Here is a 22863-nt window from a genome sequence, read left to right as displayed (position 1 = left end):
GATTTAGAGGATTCCTAGGATTTATTCCTGTAATTCCAAGCTGTTTTTACATCTGATTTGCTGTGAATTAGCCAAATAAATCAGGGGAGCTATTTATAATATCCTACTCTCTGAAAGTTTTTAATGTATTCTCAATTTTCTATTTTACATTTAACCAGATGGTAGCACAATAGCAAGAGTTATTGTTTAACACTGCAACTGCGTTGGTGCTGTGGATGCTGATTCTTAAATTGTTCTGGTTATTTAGTTTATGAAAATATTAAGATCTGGAATAAGCTTTTGAATGTTGATCAGAAATTACAAACTGGGTCCCTTGTCTTAAATCATCATAATAATAATAATAATAATAATAAAAACATATTCTGGATATCTTTCATATTTTGTTTTGTTAGTGTACATGTGTCTGTGTTTATCTCTGTGTGTTTGTATGAAGCCAAAGAATGAAGTGCTCTGATTACTCACCCACTGAAATTGATTGGGCTCTTTCCTATTCATATTTGATATGCCTGGTGGCTATGGGGCAACGGTTTTAAAACCCTCATCGAAATCTGGCCTGGCCTAATGGTGCTCTTGAAGCTTGTAGTTTCCCTCTGAGTGAACTGCAGAGGATTGAAACATCTGTGGCTATTCTGACCTACGTAAAGGCATTGCAATCCCTGCAGCACTCTGGATTTACACTGTCTTCCCTCAAACACACCTTCTGTGGTGTTCTGTTAATGTGGAGTTCTGTAACATATGATTTATATCTGGCCTATATTATGAACATAGGCCATTGCAAATGACACCTATCAATTAACATAATTTAAGAACTATATATGTAGACATTAATTAAAATACTTAGAGATAATGCCGCAATAGACAAAAAGTTTTATGAAAAAAAATCTTTGAATATAACTAAAATATTTCTGTTAGCTAGTTGGCAGCCATGGCTATTATCAGCAGCTGGCACTAGTGGATAAAAAGAGTATAAAAATACCAGTGGTCAAAAGAGAGGAACAACCTATACTGTCCTGACTCCTCAGGCCTGTATGATTCTCCCCATAGCAGCAGGACACTGGAGCAATAAGTAAACCCCACAGCTGTGTGGTTACCTCTCTTTTCTCTAGAATAAATATGCATTTTCATGTTCCTCTCAGTCAAATCTTCTGGGTTTTAAAATATTCAGCATTTTTGCAGGCCTAAATGCAGTAAGATTTGAGGCATAAATAATTCTTGTGAGTCAGTGATTTCAATCAATGTAGCAAAGGGCGGTGTTCCTTGATTGCATCTTTCCATGGCAAAAACCAGCATTATCACTCACAAAAATAGCTCTTTGGCTGAACTTGATTCAATCGTGGACAGTGGTTCCATGTATTTGAAAAGAGTTTTCTTCATTTAAAATTAGACTGACTAATAATTACACTTGTTTGGCATTATAAAGTATTTACTAAGCCTTAATTGCCTGATTTCTTATTCTTGCTTTATAGCTCCTGCACATTTGCTTTTGTCATAACAATTAATTTATTAGCTAAAAATAAAACATTTATAGGTTCTCAGTATTCTGTGTGAATGTTTGGCTTATAAATATAAATTACATGTAGAATGCATATAGTATTTCAACAAAGCAGGGGAGGTTAGGGTTAGGTTTAGGGTTAGGGGTTGGTGTAGTGTGTCTCTGGGTCTCTAAATAAACACAATAAACATGTTGATGTCCCTATACAGTATGGTAGTATTTAATTAGACGTGCAAATAATATCTAACACTATTTGTACTTAGTGCAAAGAAGATGCTTTTTGTTTCTATTTATTTACACTAAGCAACAAAAGTCTCTGCCTTCTATATTTACAGTATTTTATTCTTATAAGCTGCACATTCACACAGTGTAATAAGAACCTATAAAGGATGTATTTTACCTTACTAGCTATTGGTATCTTATGTTTTTACCTAATAAGTTCAAAAAAGAAATGTAAAGAGGTTATTAGGCAAGGGTTAAAAATCAGAGAACAAAGGCTTAACAAATACCTTATAATTCTAAAGTCCAATTATTAATCATTAATTACTGTCTAATTTCGGATCCCTAAAATAAAGTGTTACCAGTAAAACCATCGAAATTAGACATCTCAAAGTAACTTATTTAAACTTAAAAGGTATTAACTAGTGAAAGTGAACGTTAGTATGCTAAATACATGCTGTTTAAAAGCACAATAGATGGAAGAGTAGTAACTATGTTATTGTTAGTACAGCATTTGTTTAAAACCAAGCAATGGTATTTTGTGTGACAACTACCTATTCTCATAGTTGGCTCAAGCTCCACTCTTCACCATTATGGTAACCCCCAAAACACCAACATAACAGACACTCTTTTAAATCTCAACATAACAAAACATTAAACACTAATAAGTATCCCCCTTTATATTCATCTTACACAAAAACATAAAATAACATTTAATATTAACATTTACTCTCCCAATCGAATCCAATGCAAAGCATGCTGGGTAATGGAAATCCCCTGCCCAGTTTCATCAATACTAAATCACCACAAAAAGTATTCATGTAGTCCCAACTCAAATGGATCAAGTAAACTTTTATAAATTTAAATGGATAGAACGCAATGAAGTCAAGTTGTTATATTCTATATTCTAAAATTGTGTTGCTTTTGTTTATTTTAATTAAGTAAATTGTACAAGCAGCAAAAATCCTTTTTTTTTTTTTAGTACTAATATCCATATAATTCGATCTCGAGGGTTTAAAAAAAAATTGGATAGTTTTGGAGAGAACAAAATGAAGTGAAAACTGATTTTAAATCAGACTTTATTTACCTTTACTGTGTCAGATCGCTAGATAAGTTGACGTTCTGTCCCCGGGCCTTTTTAGACGGCAGGGTTGAAGAATGCACTGACCTGCCTTATTTTTCCGTGGGTAGAGAGCACTTTCTTCTTTATTTACACTCGGTTTTGTTAACGAGGGAGATCCTAGAGTGTTTAGAGTGTAAATAAAAGGAGATAACTGCCTGTTTTCGTTGTCCGAAAAGTTAGGAGCCAACTAGCCGCTGGATTTGACATCATCTGCGTCAGTATCATTTCTAAAAACAATGTGTTGACGCAACGATTTCAATTAAACAATTAGAATTTGGTTATTTTAGGTTTATGTAGGCTACGATAAGTAATAGTTTATATAACGATATTAACTATTAGAAACTAACAGATGAAAACAGTAATGTTTCCTGCAATTAATCCTATCATTTATTAACAAAATCGTACAACGTTGCGTTGCTGTAAACGTGAAATGTGTTTTATAAGGTTGTAGGTCTACAATAAATTGCATCTTAAACCAAATTGACAAATGGTACAGGTTACTCTGGTTCAGATTAAAGGGAATGTTTATGTTGAGTAGATTATGTTTTATACAATGGCCATAAAACCTTTTCTGGCCTTCTCTCAGATGTCCAGTGAAATGGCCAACTTTAGAGATCTATTAAATTCACTAAAAGAACTGCGACTTCATTTGGTTGTCTTTTTGTTTTTGATTGACGTCCTTTTAAATTCGTTTTAAATTTCCTATTAAATTCAGTGAATGAGCATATAGCACTGCGACTTGTTTTTGTCGTCATTAAAGACATAAAGGCCACTTCTTTAATGCTGACGTTTTATGCTTAAGGAAGGCAAAAAATATAAATCTGACATTTTGTTTGGTCTTTTAACGAATGAGAAAAATCAAACTACAATTTTTGCTATTTTTTTCTGCCGTTTTTTTTTTTTTTTTCAATGCAATAATTCAATACTATTAACTATTTTTACGTTCGCTTAAACTTAGCTTGTTCACAAAGAGTTTTACACAATTTATGAGGTTAATTATGCTTTTAGGTGTTCAACCTTAAGATATAGCCTAACAAAATAACGTGAGATAAAATGTCTTGATAGCGAAACATATTTGGAATTTCCTGCTTATTTTGTGTGGGTAGTTTTTCCGAGTAAATATTTTAAGGTAATGGGGGAAAAAATGTGAATAATGAAATAGTTCTGAGATGAAAGTGCAGCATCAAAACAAGTGATGTATATTTGTGATTTAGACTATTCGAGGTGCGCACCACGTGCAGAGATTTTGTCCAGTGTGAGCTTTTGAAAAACTGTACGGAACAATGTGGAAACTTTGAGTAATACACAAAAGAAAGAATTTTACACAAGATGCATATTTTTCATTGATTTTTTTTATTTTAATAAATAGTGTAATATAAAACAAACATTTAACTATTTAAAATATTTGAAAGGATCTCAATGGAGTAGAATGTTTATATATATATATATATATATATATATATATATATATATATATATATATATATATATATATATATATATATATATGTTTCATTATTCTAAAAAAAAAAAATGATAATGAATGGAAAAGGCCTAACAAGTTGCCAAATCAATAAGTCTATAGTACACAAACAATCCTTTAACAGAGCAAATCACGCAGTCTGTTGTAGTGCTTGTTTTGCCACCATTCCCTTTGGAGCATTGAAAACAAAGTGACATTCTTTTGAGATGCGGTGATTTTTCTCTCCTTCAGCTGATATTCTGGGTGATAACCTACAGTGTCCTTTCTCGCGGCGCTTATATTTCTTCCTTGATTATTTTGGTGATAATATTTAGGGTTCAGACACGATGCCTGGCAAGTTTTTGCAGCGGGCTATTGATTTGGGTCGAGATATCCTGTGATAGGCTGTACAACATCGTCATGAAAGCTGCCAGACCTGCTGGCCTGCTGCTGACTCGTAGGCAACTCTCACAAAGCATAAACAGCCCTCTACAACTAATGTAAACTATTAGTCACCTACTTTCAAACACTGATTTAAAGTTTAATGAATAGCATTTGTAGCCTGTTAAAATGAAAAAGCTTATGAATGTTCCAGTGGGTTGTATAATAGTGTTTGGTAAAGTCATGGGTCCATAAAGGCATGTTTCCTCACTTCAGTCCGTGTTGTGTTTCCTTGTGTCTTCTTAAATCGACCTTGCGCTGGAAGCCTTTTTCACAGAGGTCACATCCAAACGGTTTGAATCCAGTGTGTTTTCGACTGTGCGTTATCAGATTGGAACTCTGACTGAAAGCTTTCCCACACACTTGACATTTGTGTGGCTTTTCCCCTGTGAGACAAAATTTATATATCAACTTTTGATCTATATATCAAGACACATCCAACTTAATTTTTTTTTTCTTTCTTTTTTTTTCTTTTTTTTTTTTTTTTGCAGTCCTCCACACATCTGACTACAGAAAACTGAAAATGAAAAAATGGTATGGTGTAACACGTCATCATGCACTCCAATCAATGATTTTGTTTACCTGTGTGGATGAATGTGTGTTTCTTCATATCTGATTTCTGATGAAACCTTTTTCCACAGTACTGGCACGGGTAGGGTCGTGTATCAGAGTGTATAAGAAGATGAGTGGACAGAGTGGATGATCTTTTAAAACTTTTCCCGCAGATTTTACAATCAAAGCTTCTTTCCTATGGAAGAAAGACGTGTTTTTATTATTACTAATCTTTACATTCATCACATTAATTGGGTTTCAATCAGCATATTTACACATAGTGAACGGTTTCCTTAAAAATAACAACTAAATTCAATCACATTATACCTGTGAGTGAACAGCTCTGTGTTGCTCCAGACTGACCACATGGCCGAAAGTTTTCCCACAGATGTCACAAGCAAAAGGTCTTGTTCCACTATGAGACCTCCGGACGTGAACTTCCAAGCCATGTGGTGTAGAAAACACCTGTGGAGCAGACAAGACAAAGTTTAACTAATAAAATCCTAATTAATGTGATTTTGAAAAATCAGAGCAACCTATTTATGATAGTTAGATTACATTACCTTGCTGCATTTTACACATTTGTAGGTGCCATTTAGCAGGAGACTACTACACATCACATTAGAGATGGCCTTCACCTCGGCTCCTTTTCCAAGTAGGCTTCTGTCATCATAAAGTCCAGAGGAAGTTGCATGCTCGAATAGTGTGTCAGTGGAGCCATAACTGCTGTAAATACCCTCTCCAGATCCTCGTTCAGTGAAAAGTGAGGGCTCGACCATGCGGTTATTGTAATAGGTTGGTGGAGAAGGCCGCTCCAGATCCAGAGATTGGTGATGGTTCAGGGTGTGCTGAACCAGCTGTCTGATTTCACATCCCGAGTACCTGCTCCATGCGTAAGGCCTGAGGGGGATGGTAAATGGCTGTGTTTCTTCAACAGAGGGTGAAAAGGATTTTTCAGACTCTCCTGAAGAAATATACAGGAAAAACTTAACATTAATGTTCCCTTTGTTAAGGGTTTACAAATGGGTTCATTAATGGCAAATACATAATATTGAGATGCATTATAAATCATTGATATGCAGTTAACAACTTTCATCCAATATTTGCCAAATAGTAAACATTTTAACATGTTATAAATGCTTAATAAATATACTTATTCATACTTACATTAATTAAAAACATGATTTATGTTTTATGTCACAATGCAGCAAAAATAGACTATTATAGTGAGATTAAAAGGAGGGATTATGTAATTTTGCTACAGTCCATTTTGTGTTTATTTTAATTACTGTAATGTCTTGACTAACTTGTGTTGTCACTTTCCCTGTCACCTTGATGTCAAAAGAATGGTGCTACTCTGAGTGGTCCCAACTTATCTAGTCCTTGTTACCTAAAGGCCTCTGCAAAAACACTTTTCAGGTCTTCATGCTCTTTTACCGCATAGGCCTTCATCATATACCATAATAAAGCCTGATGACCATTAAACCATACTGAAATTTATATAGCCTACATAGGTGTCTAATGCTTGCAACTCCTTAATAAATTCTTCACAAGTGCCCACTTTACATTAAGGTAAATTTTCATAGGTTACTAATGTTGATTAAGTGTTATTAAGCATTTATAACATGTGTGGTAAAATGGCTTACAATTTGGCAAGCATTGCATGAAAGTCTCAATTTTTATTCAAGTTCTTATAACCGCATGTCAATGATTTATAATACATTTGTAAATGACTCATTTGTCTTTAACCCTAAAAAGGTTTTTGTATCCTGGGGGATACAAACATTTAAGAGCAATAAGTGAGTCGTCAAATTTTAGAGAAGAATATTGAAAAGGAGGTCCCTGCAATTACTGAGGACATGCAACTTCGCAAATAAAGTCTGGCATCAATTCACAATCTTTATCTAAAAGTAAAAAAAATTAAATTAAAATAAAAACTCGAGGCAAACGCTCCTATCTTTTCAATGTTATTTTCATGGTTTCTACAAGCTATAACATTGAAAATAAAAGCCATATTTTAGAAAACACATGAAAATGTACTATGTGGGCCCTAATGTGTTGGAAAATAGCAATTCATTAATTTTCAAAGATACGTTTATATGCTTACCCTTTTTTAGGGTTAATGAACCCCTTTATAAACCCTTCACAAAGATAATATTAATGTAAAGTGTTAACGACATACATTCGAGGTCACAAAACAAATAAAAACAGTGGAAAAAATGACTATAAGATAGGCTATGTCTACAATAAATATTACAAATTAAGTACACTCGTACCCAGTGATGCTGATGGTGATGGAGGTCGCCAAAAGTCGTCGTAATCCGAGGAGGTGTCGCACAAGCTTCCTCCGCAGCTGAGAGGAGATTTGGAAGAAAGATCAGCGGGGTCCACCAGGTGAGAATCCGGTGAACAAGCACCAGTCGTGTCGCTTGTCAAGGCATCCGTACAGCACTCCCGCTCATCTGAAGTTTTGCTTTCTGTTATGAGTTCATGTGCGTGAGCAAATTTGTCAAATTCATTTCCCCTCACACAACGCTCGCTATTTGCCTCCACTTCTACTCATAAATAAGTAAATAATGAACTAATTATGTTTTTTATTATTTATTTATTTATTTGTCTATTATTCTGGGCAAAACAACGGGTTTAAAGATAATTTCTTACACTTTAAAAAATGGGTTGTCAGGTAAACGAAAAATCAAAAATCAAATGTGCTTATTGTGTTATCATTTATAAATGAACTGCTGCCCTTTAAGGAAAAGACCGGACAGTTGCACTTTTTAAAGGTAAAATTAAACGTGTAAAAATGAGCAAATATCATTTCTTTTTGAATAAATAATTTCTTAAAGACATATCATTTTTTTAGCAGTTGCAAGGCATTTTGATTTTAGACCTACTATTCACAAAAAATATTGTCATTTTCACATACCTGCACATATATGAGCTAAAATAGTATCAAGTCTGTTGTAGTCATCCTCCAAAGACCGTGGCTGGTGGTAGCTGTGTGCTTTTTTGCTTTTCACCAAGAAAGACCTAGGCATTGTGTCTCAACTGGTTCCTTCTTCCTACGTCCTCAAACATTAGTGATGATCAGGCAATCTGTCAGATCCACGGATGCGGCGGCTGTTTTTATCTCTGAAAAGATTTGAAGAACAGCGCGTCTGTATAGGGGATACGGCAGAGTGGGAGCATGCGTAGAGCACTTCTCTCGTCTGCCAGGTGTTATGAAGCCAGGTGCTTTAAAGGGACAACTAGCCTATTACCCAGCCTTGGGCCTGTGATTGGTCCGCCCCTCTGAGAGTACAGACAGGTCCGGGGGGACCGTGGCTATCAGGATAAGTGATACACTGCTTCATCAAAGTGTTACTCAATCCCTAGCTGCAGGGGGAGAGGAAACGCGGAGACAAGGCAACCGATGCTCAATGGGAAATCCGCGTTTGGGAAATGTGCTTTTTCGCTCAATATAAGGACTGCATATTTAACTGTAACATCTTATTTTTTTTAATAAATCAGTAGGCCTGTGGATATCATATATAGGCTATATAAAGTCTACTAGTAGCCTAAATCAGACAGGAACATACTGCGTCTTAAAATGCAGCTGTGAAGTTCTGAAGTGACTGTATAGGCTCATGAATGGGCATTATCATATTGATATTGTGAGACGTCATGTAGCCTAAATAAAGCTGTAAAATAAACGGAAATAAAATAAAGCTTCGAAACAAAAATGTTCAGTTCATGAAATAAAGCTGTCCACACGCCAGCGGGGTCACGGTGTTCTCGAGTTTCGCGGTCGCTCAGTGAACAGAGCCGCCTTGTTCAGAATGGACGCCGGTGATCTGTCGTGGACACAACAGGGACACGCATCACCTGCCTTTGACTAGTGACAGCCGCCACTTACATTGAACCGTTTTACTCCTCAAAAGACTGTTATAATACAGTATGATAAAAACGTAATGTAAGTTACCGTGTGTAACTGTAAAATAGATAGGCCTATTACTTTAGACCTGTTTAGTCACTGAGACTAGTTTGAATTTATGACACCGGTACAGTACAGGATCCTCAGAAGAATCAGCACTGGTCAACCATGAAGCAATCAAAGCGCAATGTGCTACTCATTGATTAGATGTGCCACCTCAAGACATCCGGGCTTCGTTAGATAGGACACCGATAATGCAAGTACACTCCACAATCTCGGCGGATTTTCGAATAGGCCTGTTATCTCACATTTACTATGTCCTCCATCACGAGAATCATATTGTGCTAGGCTATAGCCTATTCCTTTGTAGAAGAGTGACATATAGCCTACTCGTTACTATATTGTACTGCTTAAGTGTTGACATTTCCGTTTAATTAATAATTATTAATTATCAACACTGTGATACCAGGGGGGAATACTTAACGGAATGGTAGTGGGATACTTCTATGTTGCTCCAGAATCGGGTTAACAAGGTGTAACTCAGAATTCAACTAAATAAATGCAAACGAAAATAGAAGCGACAATAAAAGTCTTGACCTTCGTTTAACTCCCGTTGTCATTTTGAATACACGAATTAGCCGTTGTTTTATTATTATTAGTAGCCAAATAACCATTAGTTATTATTATTATTATTAAACCCCATTAATATTATTATATACAGTTCCGTTATAGAGACTGAGCAACCAAAATGGAAACGTTATGCCAAAACAATGTGCTCTTTACACCTTCTCTAATATTCATTCATATTTATTGGTTTTAAATGTTTAATTACATTTCATCATTGAAATGCCTCCTACGAGTTGGCGGTTTGACATTATATCATTAATATTTTGCATGAATATTTTGAGGCAAACCACTGAGTAGGCTAGATATAATGAAACTTCATGCGTGACTCGAGACGAGCGAACTGTGATTTGCTCGAAGCAAAACTCTGATTTAAGTAAGTCAACATGAATCAATTTCATTGATTTTAAAGTTCATTTGCAGACAGTATTTGCACAGCTTACCTGATCACGCAGTTCTTTGTAATATGATTACAGTCGCGCGGTTTTATTTTGAGCCCAAGAGCGCACAGCCCATCTCAGGGGGTTTTAAGCGTATGAGCAGAAGAAGAAGAAGAACAAAAAAATATGCTTCCTGAAGAACGTTATTTGCGAAACATCTTAATAGTGTGATGCTAGGAGGGCTGTGCCTTCAACAGCTGTTTATTTTAGCATACTGGATCCGTTATTTGATTCATGTAGGAGAGCGTTACACATCTAAACACTTATCTTAAAAATGTGGCTGTAAGAAAACAATGATCGCCCAATGCACATTGAAAAATGAAACAATATATTATAGGCTACTACTTAAATAGTTTATAAATGTTTCATTAGATCATTTCATTTAAAACGTCTTCAAGACCTTTCAATAATTAAGGACAGTAGGGCACTGTAAACCCTAAAGTTGTTATTACTGGAAATGTCAGGTTTTGGGCTCATAACTCAAATATTTAAGTTCATTGAACTTAAACTTTGAACTGGTCAAAGGGAAGTTATGGGGGCATTTAAATCAGGGGCGATTCTAGGATTTTAATCTTAGGGGGGCTCAGCCCCCAACAACAATATTAGATGTGCATATTTAATGTATTCCACTCTTTAGCATAGATAGTGTTTTTTATACTGTTTACATCATTCAAGATAGCCAGCTAATATTCATTCAGAACATTGCCATTTTCCATAATAAACACTTATAAAGTTATAAAAAAAATATATAAATAAAAAAAACTGAAACCGTTTCAAATAATATATATATATATATATATATATATATATATATATATATATATATATATATTCATTTTACATTTATTAACAACAAAAAAGCTGCAGCTGTTTAAAACACTTGCGTGCTGATTGCAAAGTCAAATGTTTTTAGGGGGGCTGAAGCCCTCCTAAAAAGGGTCTAGTAACGTCTATGATTTAAATAGTTGGGATTAAGTATTTATTGAGATTTTAGCTCTTATTACTGATGTTGTTTTGTTGCGAAATGTTTTTTCATGCGATGTCACTAATTCTGTGTATGTGCAATTAAAAATGCACAGATAATTAAAGATCAGTTATGATCTTTATTTGAGCTGTGCTATTGTTTGATCTAAAATTGAACCACTTCAATTAAAATGATTAACAACAGTAGAAACAACAATATTTAAATAGCAAATCCGAGTTAAGTCTACTTGCATCTTGTTAGCTTAACCTAAATAGTAAAGTTCACTCTATATGAACACCAAGTTAACTGAACTTAATTACATACTGTAAGTTTTGTAGACACCAATACTCAGTTCAACTGAGGGAACGAGTTTTCGCAATCAAATTAAGTCAACTTATTAGGGTTTTCAGCGCATGCCTATAAAAGTTTTGATTAATTAAACGACCCAATGTTTTAACAGTGACATTACATGTTCATTTTATTCATTTTGTTGCATGAAGAATGGTGAACAATGCACGTAAATTGTACACATACTGTATAAAATGATATTTTTATTGCGATTTAAATCAACGTCATTTTCAATACACTCATCTCTGCATGGTCAACTGTCTGTAAAGCCTCCTTAATGACAGGAACATCCAGTTTCCACTGGAATTCAATGTAAAACACTCCAGAACCAGTTTCCAAAGATTTGACTGTATATTAAATAATGTTTATTTCTTGTTTACATCACATTAGTGTTTTGTTCTTTGCAAACAGAAGTTTGTTCAATTCACAATGTCTTTATTTTGTAGGTGGACTGGCCTTTTTAAAAGGTGGGCAAATAGTGTACCAACTTTACATTTATCAGGGTAGTTTTTAAGGCTTGAACTGAACATCAATATACAGCAGACTTCTGTGATACTGATATAAAATTCTTCATTCTTTTTCTTTGAAGATGACTTTGCCTTCCAGCCACATCTTCAAACGCAGCATCAGGACACATATCCTAAAACTTACTGGAGGTGATCAACAAACAATAGAAAGTAAAGCTAAATGAAATCTAGCTATTGCCATAAACTGAGGGAAAAGTAGTATTTTTCGTTGCCGTGAAGTCTTATGCATGTCGTCTGTGCAAAAATACAAACCGATTCTGAAGCTATTTAATAAGTTGTTTTCAAATACCAATGTATAAAGAAAAGGAGGGACAGCAATTTGACTTGTATTTTCATTGCATGTAATGGCATAGAGTGCCTAGCTTGAGTAAGGCCACAGAAATAAAAATAACATTGAGATAGCCTCTCTCTCTGTGCCTCCAATTCCACCTGTTTGCAAGAATTCATAAATCATAACATGCTCAAAAATATTATAAATAAAAAAAAATTTCATAGAGCTTTCCAGGCACCAAAAACAACTGTGTGAACACAAAACTCCATCCTCTGAAATGGAAAACCGACAACATCAAACCTACAGTACATAAAAGAATTAATGAAGAGCAGTGTGCCAGGGAATTTTGTTGCCTCCAAACACCTCCCAAAATCAGGAGTACATCCCTCTCAACTAAACTGTACAATACATTACAATTTAGACATGATGATATCAATTGAATACATATTTTCAAGTAATAATGGATATGAAAAAGTCAAAACATGTACATATTTACAAAGATGTTGGATCCTTTACAGACACTGCATAATGTACATTCAAAAACCCAATCGTATAATTCATGCCAGGAGAAAAGGCTATGCAGTTGATGACTTTTGATATGACACTGCTGAATTGATATGGGAAAGTTAAATGTCGATTTAAAGGAATATTCCAGGTTCAATAAAAGCTAAGCTCAATCGACAGCATTTGTGGCATAACGTTGATTAACATAAAAATAATTTATACATAATATATTTTTCTAAAATAAAATTTTAGGTTACAGTGAGGCACTTAAAGTACAATGGAAATGAATGGAGACAATTTTTTGAGGGTTTAAAAGGCAGAAATGTGAAGCCTATAATTTTATAAAAGCACTTACATTAATTATTTTGTTAAAACGTTATTTGCACTGTAAAGTTGTTTAAATCATCGTTTTTACAGTCGTATTAGGGTTTACAGCGTTACATTGTCTTGGCACTGAAGTTGTAAAATTGGATATAACTTCACACAGAAAATATTAATTAGTGATTTTTTTCACACTAAAATCATGTTAACACACATATTGTTTACGTCTTGTGGCTATACGTTTGAACAGACAGTATTCAAACGTTTACGGTATGGATGCCATTCACTTCCATTCTAAATGCCTCACTATAACCCAGTTTTTTTTTTTTTTTATAGAAAGGAAGGGAAATGTCTAAATTACATTTTTGTGGTTATCACAAATGCTGTGCGTTGAGCTTAACTTGTATTGAACCCTGAAAATTCCTTTAAAGATGATAGTGTTCCCTCAAAGTTATGAACACCAGCAAATGCACTCACTGGTTTCTCATGGTGTTAAAAAATGGATGAATAAAAAAATAAAAGCTATGACAATGAAATTGTATCACAATACATAAAAAACTACACTATACAAAGTCGCTTCTCATAATGTGAAAAAATCACGGGGTATCAGAAACACCCTCTCTTAAGGTCTGTGGATCTCCTACCACTTTATGACGATCTTTAAAACTAGGGTCTCAAAGAGTCTAGAGAGGCACATTAAGCCTCTTACTGAGCCTGGTCATCTGACACATTTTGGCAAAAACAAAACAAATGCAGATGTAAACCATGACCTTATGAGATATGACTGCAAAGTCCATTTGTAAAGATGAGCGAAGACTTTTCAAGTTCTCAAGTTCGAATCCCATGCTCAATGCTATGTAGGCAGTTTTAAATGTCCCCTCTCACATGAGGTTTTAAGGATGAGCTTACAGACATACTCTCCCTCTCAGGCTTTAGATGCTGGTCTGTATGACCAATGCAGATGATCACACTGTAGTTGTCTTACAGCTGACATTTGAGGACAAAGTAAGTCGTAGGGCATCTCCTTCATCATCACCCTCACTTTCTGAATCCTCAAGGTTTGGATGTAGTGTGATCCGGCCTCTAACCTGATGACCAGTCAGATGGGGTGACAGCTTCACTCCATCTTCATCAGAGGACTGGTAGGATTCATTATCCCCTCTATAATGATTTACAATATGAATCCCATCAAAATTGGGTTGGTCGGGTATGCCCTTTTGCCCTCTTAAACATCGGACCTATGAGCAGAGCAAAGAGACAAGTCAGAAAAACAACCTTTACCAATAAACCAGCCTAATCTCATCATTATTCAAAGGTATTCGTACGTAACATTTACATGCACATTTGGATAGACACTGAGACATAAAATTCGATATTTAAGGTTAATGCTCTATTGAGTTTTAAATTGCAGAGTTTTAAACTGATGTCCCTAAACCTAACTGATAGTGTCATAAAGCAAATGTGAGGTGAAAAAACGTCATTGCTGAAGTGACCACTTAAATTTGTGGTTCTTTTATGATACTTTTGACTCATGTATGAACTCGCATGCTCAGGACTCATACCCTGGTCCTTTGCATCGCAAATGCAACACTCAGTTGCTACCGTGCAACTTGATTGCATTTGAATAAGCAAACATTAAAATGTAACTGCCTTACAAGTCATGCGCTATAATAAAAATGTTTTGATCGTAAAAATCATTGTTGTAGTGCCTCTAATGTTTATTTAACTAGGAAACTGCCAAGATACATACAACAGCCACGTAAAACGTTTTTTTTTGCTAAAATTTTGAATAGTAATGTGATTCTATGGGACCAGTTTGGATATTTTAGGTCAGTTTACCCTACCCCTAAACCTAACTACTTGATTAAAGAATTAAAGGAATATTCCGGGTTCAAAACAAGTTAAGCTCAATCGACAGCATATGTTGCATAATGCTGATTACCACAAAAATTTATTTTGACTTGTCCTTCCTTTTCTTAAAAAAATAAATAAATAAATATATAATAATAATTTAAAATAAAAAGCCAAAATCTGGGTTACAGTGAGGGACTTGAAATGGAAGTGAATTTCTTCTGTTAAAAGTGAGTTTTAATAGAAGAATTAGTGTAAGTGCTTTTATAAAATTATAAGCTTCACATTTCTGCCTTTAAACCCTCCAAAAATTGGCCCCATTCACTTCCAAGGAGGGGCAAGTCAAAATTAATTTTTGTGGTAATCAGCATTATGCCACAAATGCTGTTGATTGAGCTTAACTTGTATTGAACCCGGAGTTGCCGTAACCACCACAGACATTGAGGGGGACATGTCCCCCCAATATTCATAATAGTGGTCTACTGATATGTTTTTTTCCCATGGTTGATTATTATTACATTTGGTCCCCCCAATCCTGAATATGAGGTTTCATCCTTGTCTAAAGGTGCTTATACGTGAAATGATTGAAGTTTTAGATGCAGTCAATAAGTCAACACTGTTCGTTTCAGAGTATATGCAATCGTAAGTAAATGTGTGCTAGAACCACACATTTGTAGGAGTACCTATAAAATTGTCAAGAGATCACATTAAATTAACCTAATACTAGAAAACTTTCCTCACAATGATGAAAGGAAGGGTAAAATTTGCAAAACACACCAACAGACATTCTTTGAAATGCAATACAAATTTAAACATGCACGTACAGTGGGATAATGGGGCCAGACATCAAAAGATGAAGACGTGCTCATCTCTAAAATGTAATTTTTACACAAACAAAACACAAAACAAAACAAAACTATGAGGAAAACGGTAATCAAGCAATAAGTCAGCAGGTTATTTGGATAAGAGGTCTATCATGTACCAAATACTATAATTTAATTTTCCAAGTACATCAAATTGCAATAAAAGTCCATGCTCAAAACAAAAAAAAAAGTATTTGTGTGAAAACCTGCACTGAAGTATAAAAAACAGTTGATGGAGATGCATACACACTTACCTGAAACATTCTGCCTCAGAAAGACAGACATGTGGGGAGAAACGTATGTATGGGTATTTGAGTGTAACCACAATCAGTATCCATCATGTTTTATTTGAATTACAAAAAAAGCCAACAGTTTTTAAATGAAAACGTAAGTTAAATTGGGATGGAAATGCAGTGCACACATAAGATGGGTGATGTGGGGGTTGTTGAGGCAACAGAAAGAAAAAAGCAAACAAGCCAGAAGCCAGCACCAAAATGGCAATGAGGCCACAAGTCAGTCATGACTGTGATGTTGAGAGATTACCTCGAGCATGGTTTTGCTTGGTGCATATGTGGCTGATTAGAAACCTCTCACAGTTTAGCAACTACGTGATTTAAATAGCAACCAGATATGAGACATCCATCCTTTTGCTTTAAGGTTATGACAAAGCCAACTTTTTGAAACTTAAGCATGGGTGATCTTTGAAGCAAAACTTTAGAATGTTACAACAACTTCATTTAACAAATCTCTAGTAAACATCTTTAGATTCATCATCAGTCCTAAGATAATTCTTAAGGTGACTAGGGACTCACACTGATCAAAAACATTTCAATTACTTAATAAATAATTACATTTAAAATTAAATGTCCTCATAACATTCCATAATTCCACAAAAAAAGAATGTCGGCCCACTCTCTAACTCCACAACCACAAACATCTAAATCAGTCTTGTTCGTAATGGGTTTGTGGCTACAGACAGGATTCATGCTGCTGCATGATTGTGTATGAAGAGGAACCTGGCAGGTTTTAAAAGGTAAAGCTGTCTGGCTGCACTCTGTTGATAGAGATTGAGATGGTCTAGAATGAACGATTTAGTGGAAAGTTGTTTGACCACAAACCACGAGCCTATTGTTGGCAGTATTTGGGAGAAGGTGAGAATCAGACTACATCCCCCCCATCTGTGTAAATCCATTAAATGTTTTAAATCTTTATTTAAATTAAAATCTTTTCTGTTTCATCATTTTCAGATAAGATCTCTATGTATCCAACTAATGAAGGGTAAATGTTTCAGTGACACTTGGCTATCCTTGATTGCTCAAACATCACATATTGGGGATGTTTAAACTGGTTGCTGCAAAACTACATTAAAGGAATAATAGTCATCAGTCAGTACATTTACATGCACTTTTAAAAAGTTTGATTTCAGTTGGACAATATTTTGTTTTTTTAAAATGTCATGTAAACTTCAATCAGACTGAAATCGTACCAATCCGATGTCTGTGAAGTCAGACAATAACAGACCTAGATGATGCAACTGCAGCTAAGCTATCAGGAAGAGAAACCAGGGAGGATAAGAAAGTTATAAATTTATCAATGACACTGTAATCAAAGGAGAAAAACCATTATAAGCATTTTCTCTCCCAGGTCATACTTTTGCACATGACATTATTTTGTAAGCAAGTTTTCAAATGCAAAACTTTACATTTCTTACAACTGCCAATTATGAACTGGGATGCAAAGGTGGCTAATAGAATGCCTAATAAAGACAATTCCATTTCCTTTTTACTGTAATTCTGCTCAATATACTATAAATTTACATCCTTATTTTTGGGATTATTTCTGAATGTGAAACAACTACACTCACTAAGCACTTTATTAGGAACACCTGTACACCTACTTATTCAAGCAATTATCTATTTAGCCAATCGTGTGGCAGCAGTACAATGCATAAAATCACGCATATACGGGTCAGGAGCCTCAGTTAATGTTCACATCAACCATCAGAATGGGCAAAAAATGTGATCTCAGTGATTTCAACCGTGGCATGATTGTTGGTGCCAGACGGGCTGATTTGAGTATTTCTGTAACTGCTGATCTCCTGGGATTTTCACTCACAACAGTCTCTAGAGTTTTCTCAGAATGGTGTCAAAAACAAATAACATCCAGTGAGCGACAGTTCTGTGGACGGAAACACCTTGTTGATGAGAGAGGTCAACGGAGAATGGCCAGACTGGTTCGAGCTGACAGAAAGGCTATGGTAACTCAGATAACCACTCTGTACAATTGTAGTGAGCAGAATAGCATCTCAGAATGCACAACATGTCAAACCTTGAGGCGGATGGGCTACAACAGCAGAAGACCACATCATGCACTTTATTAGGTTCCTACATAGTGTTCATAATAAAGTGCTAAGTGAGTGTACATCTACTTGTTGATTTCAGTCAATTTACTGACACATCAGATTTTCAAGATCACAAGCCATCTACTCAATACTTGCAGCTATTTAACACAATTGCAGGGTTTGAAGTGTGTCACTACTACATAAATAGCAAAAACACAACTTTTAAAGCAATCCCCTAGAAGTGGTCAACAACTCAAACACCACATCAGCCACAAAAACTGCACCACCCACAGACAACGAAGAGTTGAAACAGGAGCCCACAAGAGGTAACACACAACTGAGGGCCAATCCATGCAAATCACTTAAGCCCTGATGGCATCCATGATTGTGAATTAATGACTGGACTTCTTGATTTGGGACCCTGGACATCACTGTCCTGCAGGGCTGTGTTCTCAGAGAAAAGGTGTCACATCTTGAGACCAAGTGAAGGCACTTCAGGGAATCTTGCATGGAACATGTTACACTGCATATCAGTTTACATAGAGATGGCAATATTTAACAGCTTAAAAATCCTCATGGTATCTCATTAGACTTGAACACCTCTTCATTAGTGAAAATGTTTCTGCAATGCTTTCACTCCCTGAAGAGACTTAACATGAGCAACCAAATATTCGCTAGCTTCTACAGTTGTGTTGTTGAGAACGCCCTAATCCGCACCATCACTGTCTGGTACAAAAATTTTTTTGTGTAACAAAGGAAAGCCCTAAAAGTTTAGATGGTGGAAAATCTATTCAGAACATTATTAGATCCCATTTTCAAAAGCACAAGGACAAGTCTCACCCTTCCAAAGGACATCTTTGCCCCAATGGCCTAATAGAGAAGTCTATGGAGACTTCAAGCTAGATCAACCAGATGTAACACCAGTTATTATTATTTTAGATTTTGAATTTTTTAGATTTGTCTGTTCTACTGTTACTATTGTTTGCCATCTCCTTTGACTGTCGAGCTGAGGTAAAATATTGTTATTGCTATACCGAATGGTGACCTGAGCAAATTTGATGAGGCTGATCTTCTGACATAGGTCAAGCTGCCTAACTGAACTTATCGTATGCCTTCAGAAGACTTGGAATATGATGTATGAGTCTCATGGATAACTTCTATAATAAATTTGCATTCTTTAAGTGAGTCACTATCCACTACCATTGTAATGAAAAGAGGGGTTGGGACATTCTACAAAAGTTCTCCTTTTCTGTTCTGATGAAGAAATAAAGTTATATGGGTTTGGAATGACATGATGGCGAGTAAATTATAACAGAACTTATTTTTCAGTGTACTATTCCTTTAAAACATTGGGTCAACAATACAGATTTTTTGGGTGGTTATGACACCACCTGCAAGAGGATTGATATAGTGCTAAAGAGTGTGACGGGGCGTGTGCGGGCAAACAGAAGTGCAGGAAGAGGCTTTGTGCAGGGCGTAGTTAACACGTTAAAAAAGCCTGTGAAATAAACTAACAAATCAGTTAAAAGTGCTCACAAAGCTTGAGAAAAATAAGAAGCTAACCACACAACAAATAGTAAAGAACAAAAACATACATCAGGCAGGAAAAGGAGCACCTCATGGGTTGGTAAAACAAAAGACGCCAAGGTGACTTTGATACAAAGATAAAAAATTCTTTAGAGTGAGTGCAAAATACATATGATGATTGTCAACATGTTAATGTTGTTAAAGGTGCACCAAGTTATTTTTCCACTTCAATAAAGTCTTATACCTAATGAAAAAAATTATGCTTTTGACAAATGTGTATAAAATGAAGCCAGTCATATAAGTGGCCTAGAAAAAGCTGTTTTGTTCAACATAAGATTGGTCCCCCAAATCACATGAAAAGCTGAATACTACTCACTTTATTTCAGTAAAACCCCTGTTATCAGTTATTTTTGGTTGAAGAATAAATTAATCATGGGTGACAAACATGCATCGGTCACAAAAAACAAACAAAAAAAACAACAAAAAAACATTTGCAAGATATTGCATCCATGCCAACAGGTATCAGCTTATAATCCAATACAACTTTCATATTTAGTTAAGAAGAAGAATAAGACCCAGCGATTACATAGTGCAGTGGTTCTCAACCAGGGGTATGGTGCCCACTGGGGGGCCTCAGCAAACTTCCAAGGGGGGCCACGGGATGACTTAAAATTATATACAAATTAGAGCTCTCAGAATTAATGACTTAACGCATGCGATTAATTAAAAAAGATAAATGCATTTAATTTTTATCAGTCGTGCTTAACGCATTTACTGTTAATACAGCATAAACCAGCATAAACACTAGTTTGAAGGGCGGAATCTTTGCGATGTGTCCGCCCGGAGTCATTACACTGATGCACACTTCACAACACAACTGTTGTGTAATACGCTTCCCTGTCAGTAATAAAATAATGAATAAAGTAACTCTTAATGCGATTTGATATACAAAACAAGCTCAGATGGGACTTGTGATATAAATCAAGCATTTTTCAGCCAATGTAAAATGAATTTTAATCACCACAGAAACACATCAAGTCAACTATCACCAAAACGCAGAATGAGACATTTTTGTCTGCAAGCGTTTCTCATGTGGTTTAAATTGGTGCTTGATGCTGGAGGTCTTATGCAAATAATGAACGCGGCTTAACGACTGCTGTAGGAAAGCAGATAGCCACAGTCTACCAGAAGTTTTATATTTAGGAGGATGAGAGTTCAAGAGATTTAATGCCCATCGCAATTAAAATGCAGCCTATGGGGAGACTAGTTCTTTCAATTAGTCCCAATCAGACTTTGGGAAATGTTTAATGTTACTTGAATTGGTGCTATTTTAGTGCATTTCTATCTTTGTACTGTGGAAGGCTTTGTATAGAAAATGTTAATAAATCATTATATTTTTACATATTATTTTGTTTTCTTTCCTAATATGGAAATAAACGCATTTTGTCAGGAAAAGGAGTATATATAGTCAAATTTTTTGCACTTCCAAAATCTGCAATTAATCGCGATTAACTACAAAAAAAAAAATGCAATTAATCACGATTAAAAAAAAAATCATCAACTGATACTAACAGAAATTGGTTAAATAAATAATAAAAAAAACTATTAAAATGCTAAAAACAGCTAAAAATTTAGATGTATAAAATAAGGCCTACAACAAACTGATAGTTGCTGAAACTTTTTTAATCATGACATTAATCATGATTAATTGTTTTAATCTACTGACACTCATAGTCTCTGGGGATGGGGGCCTTCAAATATTGCCTTGGACAATGGGGAGGCCTTGGAGTCAAAAAGGTTGAGAACAACTGACTTAGTGCATCTTTAAACATGCCTTATTAAGGCATTGAGATACTGTAGTAGTACATAAAAAGAATAGAGTTGAATACAATGCTTTGAAGTAATACTGAAAAATTCTGTCCTGCATAAACTCATGGACCTTACCTCATGTTTGAGATCAGCTATCTGGTCTTTCAGGTCTCTAATGTACTGACTGGAGTCTGTGTTGTTTAGCTGGCCTTGGACCTTTCCTTCCTCTTTCTGAGAGAGAAAAAAAAAAAAAAGGAAAATACATTCATGAGATTTTTATCTTATAGATATATTCAATTATTAAGAATATGCAAGCCACCTAAAAGGATTAGCAGTCACTTAAATGTGAGTAGAAAACAGTGGTGTGTTGGAACAGCCATATTGGTTTAGTTGCATGTGAACATGGATATTATGCTACAGATTGTGAGACTATTAATGCTTTTGTGTTTTTGTGTTTTTCACTACTGCTAAATGCCTTGGGGGAGCAGACATGTGGTACTGAACAGACGTTGTGTGCATGGCACGCTTGTTTACCCTCCACATTTACACCTGTTAAAGAGGGAATCAAAAGACATGCACTACAAACATGGGAACATAGCCGTTTCCATTTGTAGTAGTACAGTTATGGCAAGCCACACAGGACAGAGTGATGAGTAAAAAAGGGGAAAAGGTGCAGAGAGGGGTGTGTTATATAAGTATAACAAAGTGAAATCAACAAATGTACACACACCCTACAAACAGTGAAGGGTGTTTTCTATTCCTGTGGTCTGTGTTGGGCTGTGCATGCAGCCTTCTGATAGGCTGAGGATGGGGATGGTGAGGGATCTAAAATGCATTCTTCCAAGAATCTGTGTTTTTCTTGAGGTTTCTCCCCCACCCTTACAGTGGTGCGATAAGGGAAAGGCAGTTAGCTGACTTCCTTACACTCAGCTGCATGAAATCAGCAGGTGGCAGGCTGCAGCTTGGGACGTCAAACATCTGAGTAATAGCTTCCTCACTTCAGTACCCCCAGTAAAACTTAATGGGGTTGTTGATTAGAACACACAAAGAAGGAAAACATGTTTGCCCCAAATTTGTTACAAATTAGACCAGTCTTCTAGTTGTGTCACTATATTGGTGTACATCAAATGTATGCCGTTATCCTCTGATTGGTGAAGAATAGTTTAGCTGCCTTCATGTGATTGTCATTTGATTTGTAAGGGAAATTATTCAAGCAAAAAAAGTATTCAAGCAGCCTCTGCAATGTCAAGTAAGCAAGAGTTTGGGATATT

At 35.5% G+C, this 22863-nt stretch overlaps 2 protein-coding genes across 8 annotated transcripts in view; both read right to left on the bottom strand.

The window, feature by feature from the left end:
* Positions 1–4363: 4363 nt before the first annotated feature.
* LOC127446361 (zinc finger protein Gfi-1-like) lies at positions 4364–10367 on the bottom strand. Its single transcript, XM_051707249.1, has 7 exons — positions 10270–10367; positions 8216–8421; positions 7566–7766; positions 5853–6253; positions 5617–5754; positions 5320–5485; positions 4364–5123 (listed from the first exon to the last, which is right to left on the bottom strand). The coding sequence occupies exons 2-7, from the start codon at positions 8325–8327 to the stop codon at positions 4945–4947; spliced, it is 1197 nt and encodes a 398-aa protein (XP_051563209.1). The 5' UTR covers positions 8328–8421; positions 10270–10367; the 3' UTR covers positions 4364–4944.
* A 1326-nt stretch (positions 10368–11693) lies between these two features.
* LOC127446352 (ecotropic viral integration site 5 protein homolog) overlaps positions 11694–22863 on the bottom strand; it is an 82401-nt gene continuing 71231 nt past the window's right edge. For all 7 annotated transcript variants that reach the window (XM_051707226.1, XM_051707228.1, XM_051707227.1 and 4 more), the window contains 2 exons: positions 21728–21823; positions 11694–14439 (listed from right to left, as the gene is read on the bottom strand). In XM_051707226.1, coding sequence (XP_051563186.1) covers positions 14167–14439; positions 21728–21823 — 369 coding nt within the window. In that variant the 3' untranslated portion in view covers positions 11694–14166. The remainder of the gene's footprint in view (positions 14440–21727; positions 21824–22863) is intronic.

The sequence above is a fragment of the Myxocyprinus asiaticus genome, chromosome 9 (assembly GCF_019703515.2).
Source record: "Myxocyprinus asiaticus isolate MX2 ecotype Aquarium Trade chromosome 9, UBuf_Myxa_2, whole genome shotgun sequence".
NCBI lineage: Eukaryota > Metazoa > Chordata > Actinopteri > Cypriniformes > Catostomidae > Myxocyprinus > Myxocyprinus asiaticus.
The sequence above is the reverse complement of the archived record's forward strand: the minus strand, read 5'-3'. Positions and strand labels throughout refer to the sequence as shown.

Coding starts and splice junctions, on each gene's coding strand:
- LOC127446361 (XM_051707249.1), bottom strand. CDS start 8,327: ATGCCTAGGTCTTTCTTGGTGAAAAGCAAAAAAGCACACAGCTACCAC. Junction 5,755..5,852: donor AATGTGTAAAATGCAGCAAG/GTAATGTAATCT, acceptor TCTGCTCCACAG/GTGTTTTCTACACCACATGG. Junction 5,124..5,319: donor ACACACATTCATCCACACAG/GTAAACAAAATC, acceptor TTTGTCTCACAG/GGGAAAAGCCACACAAATGT.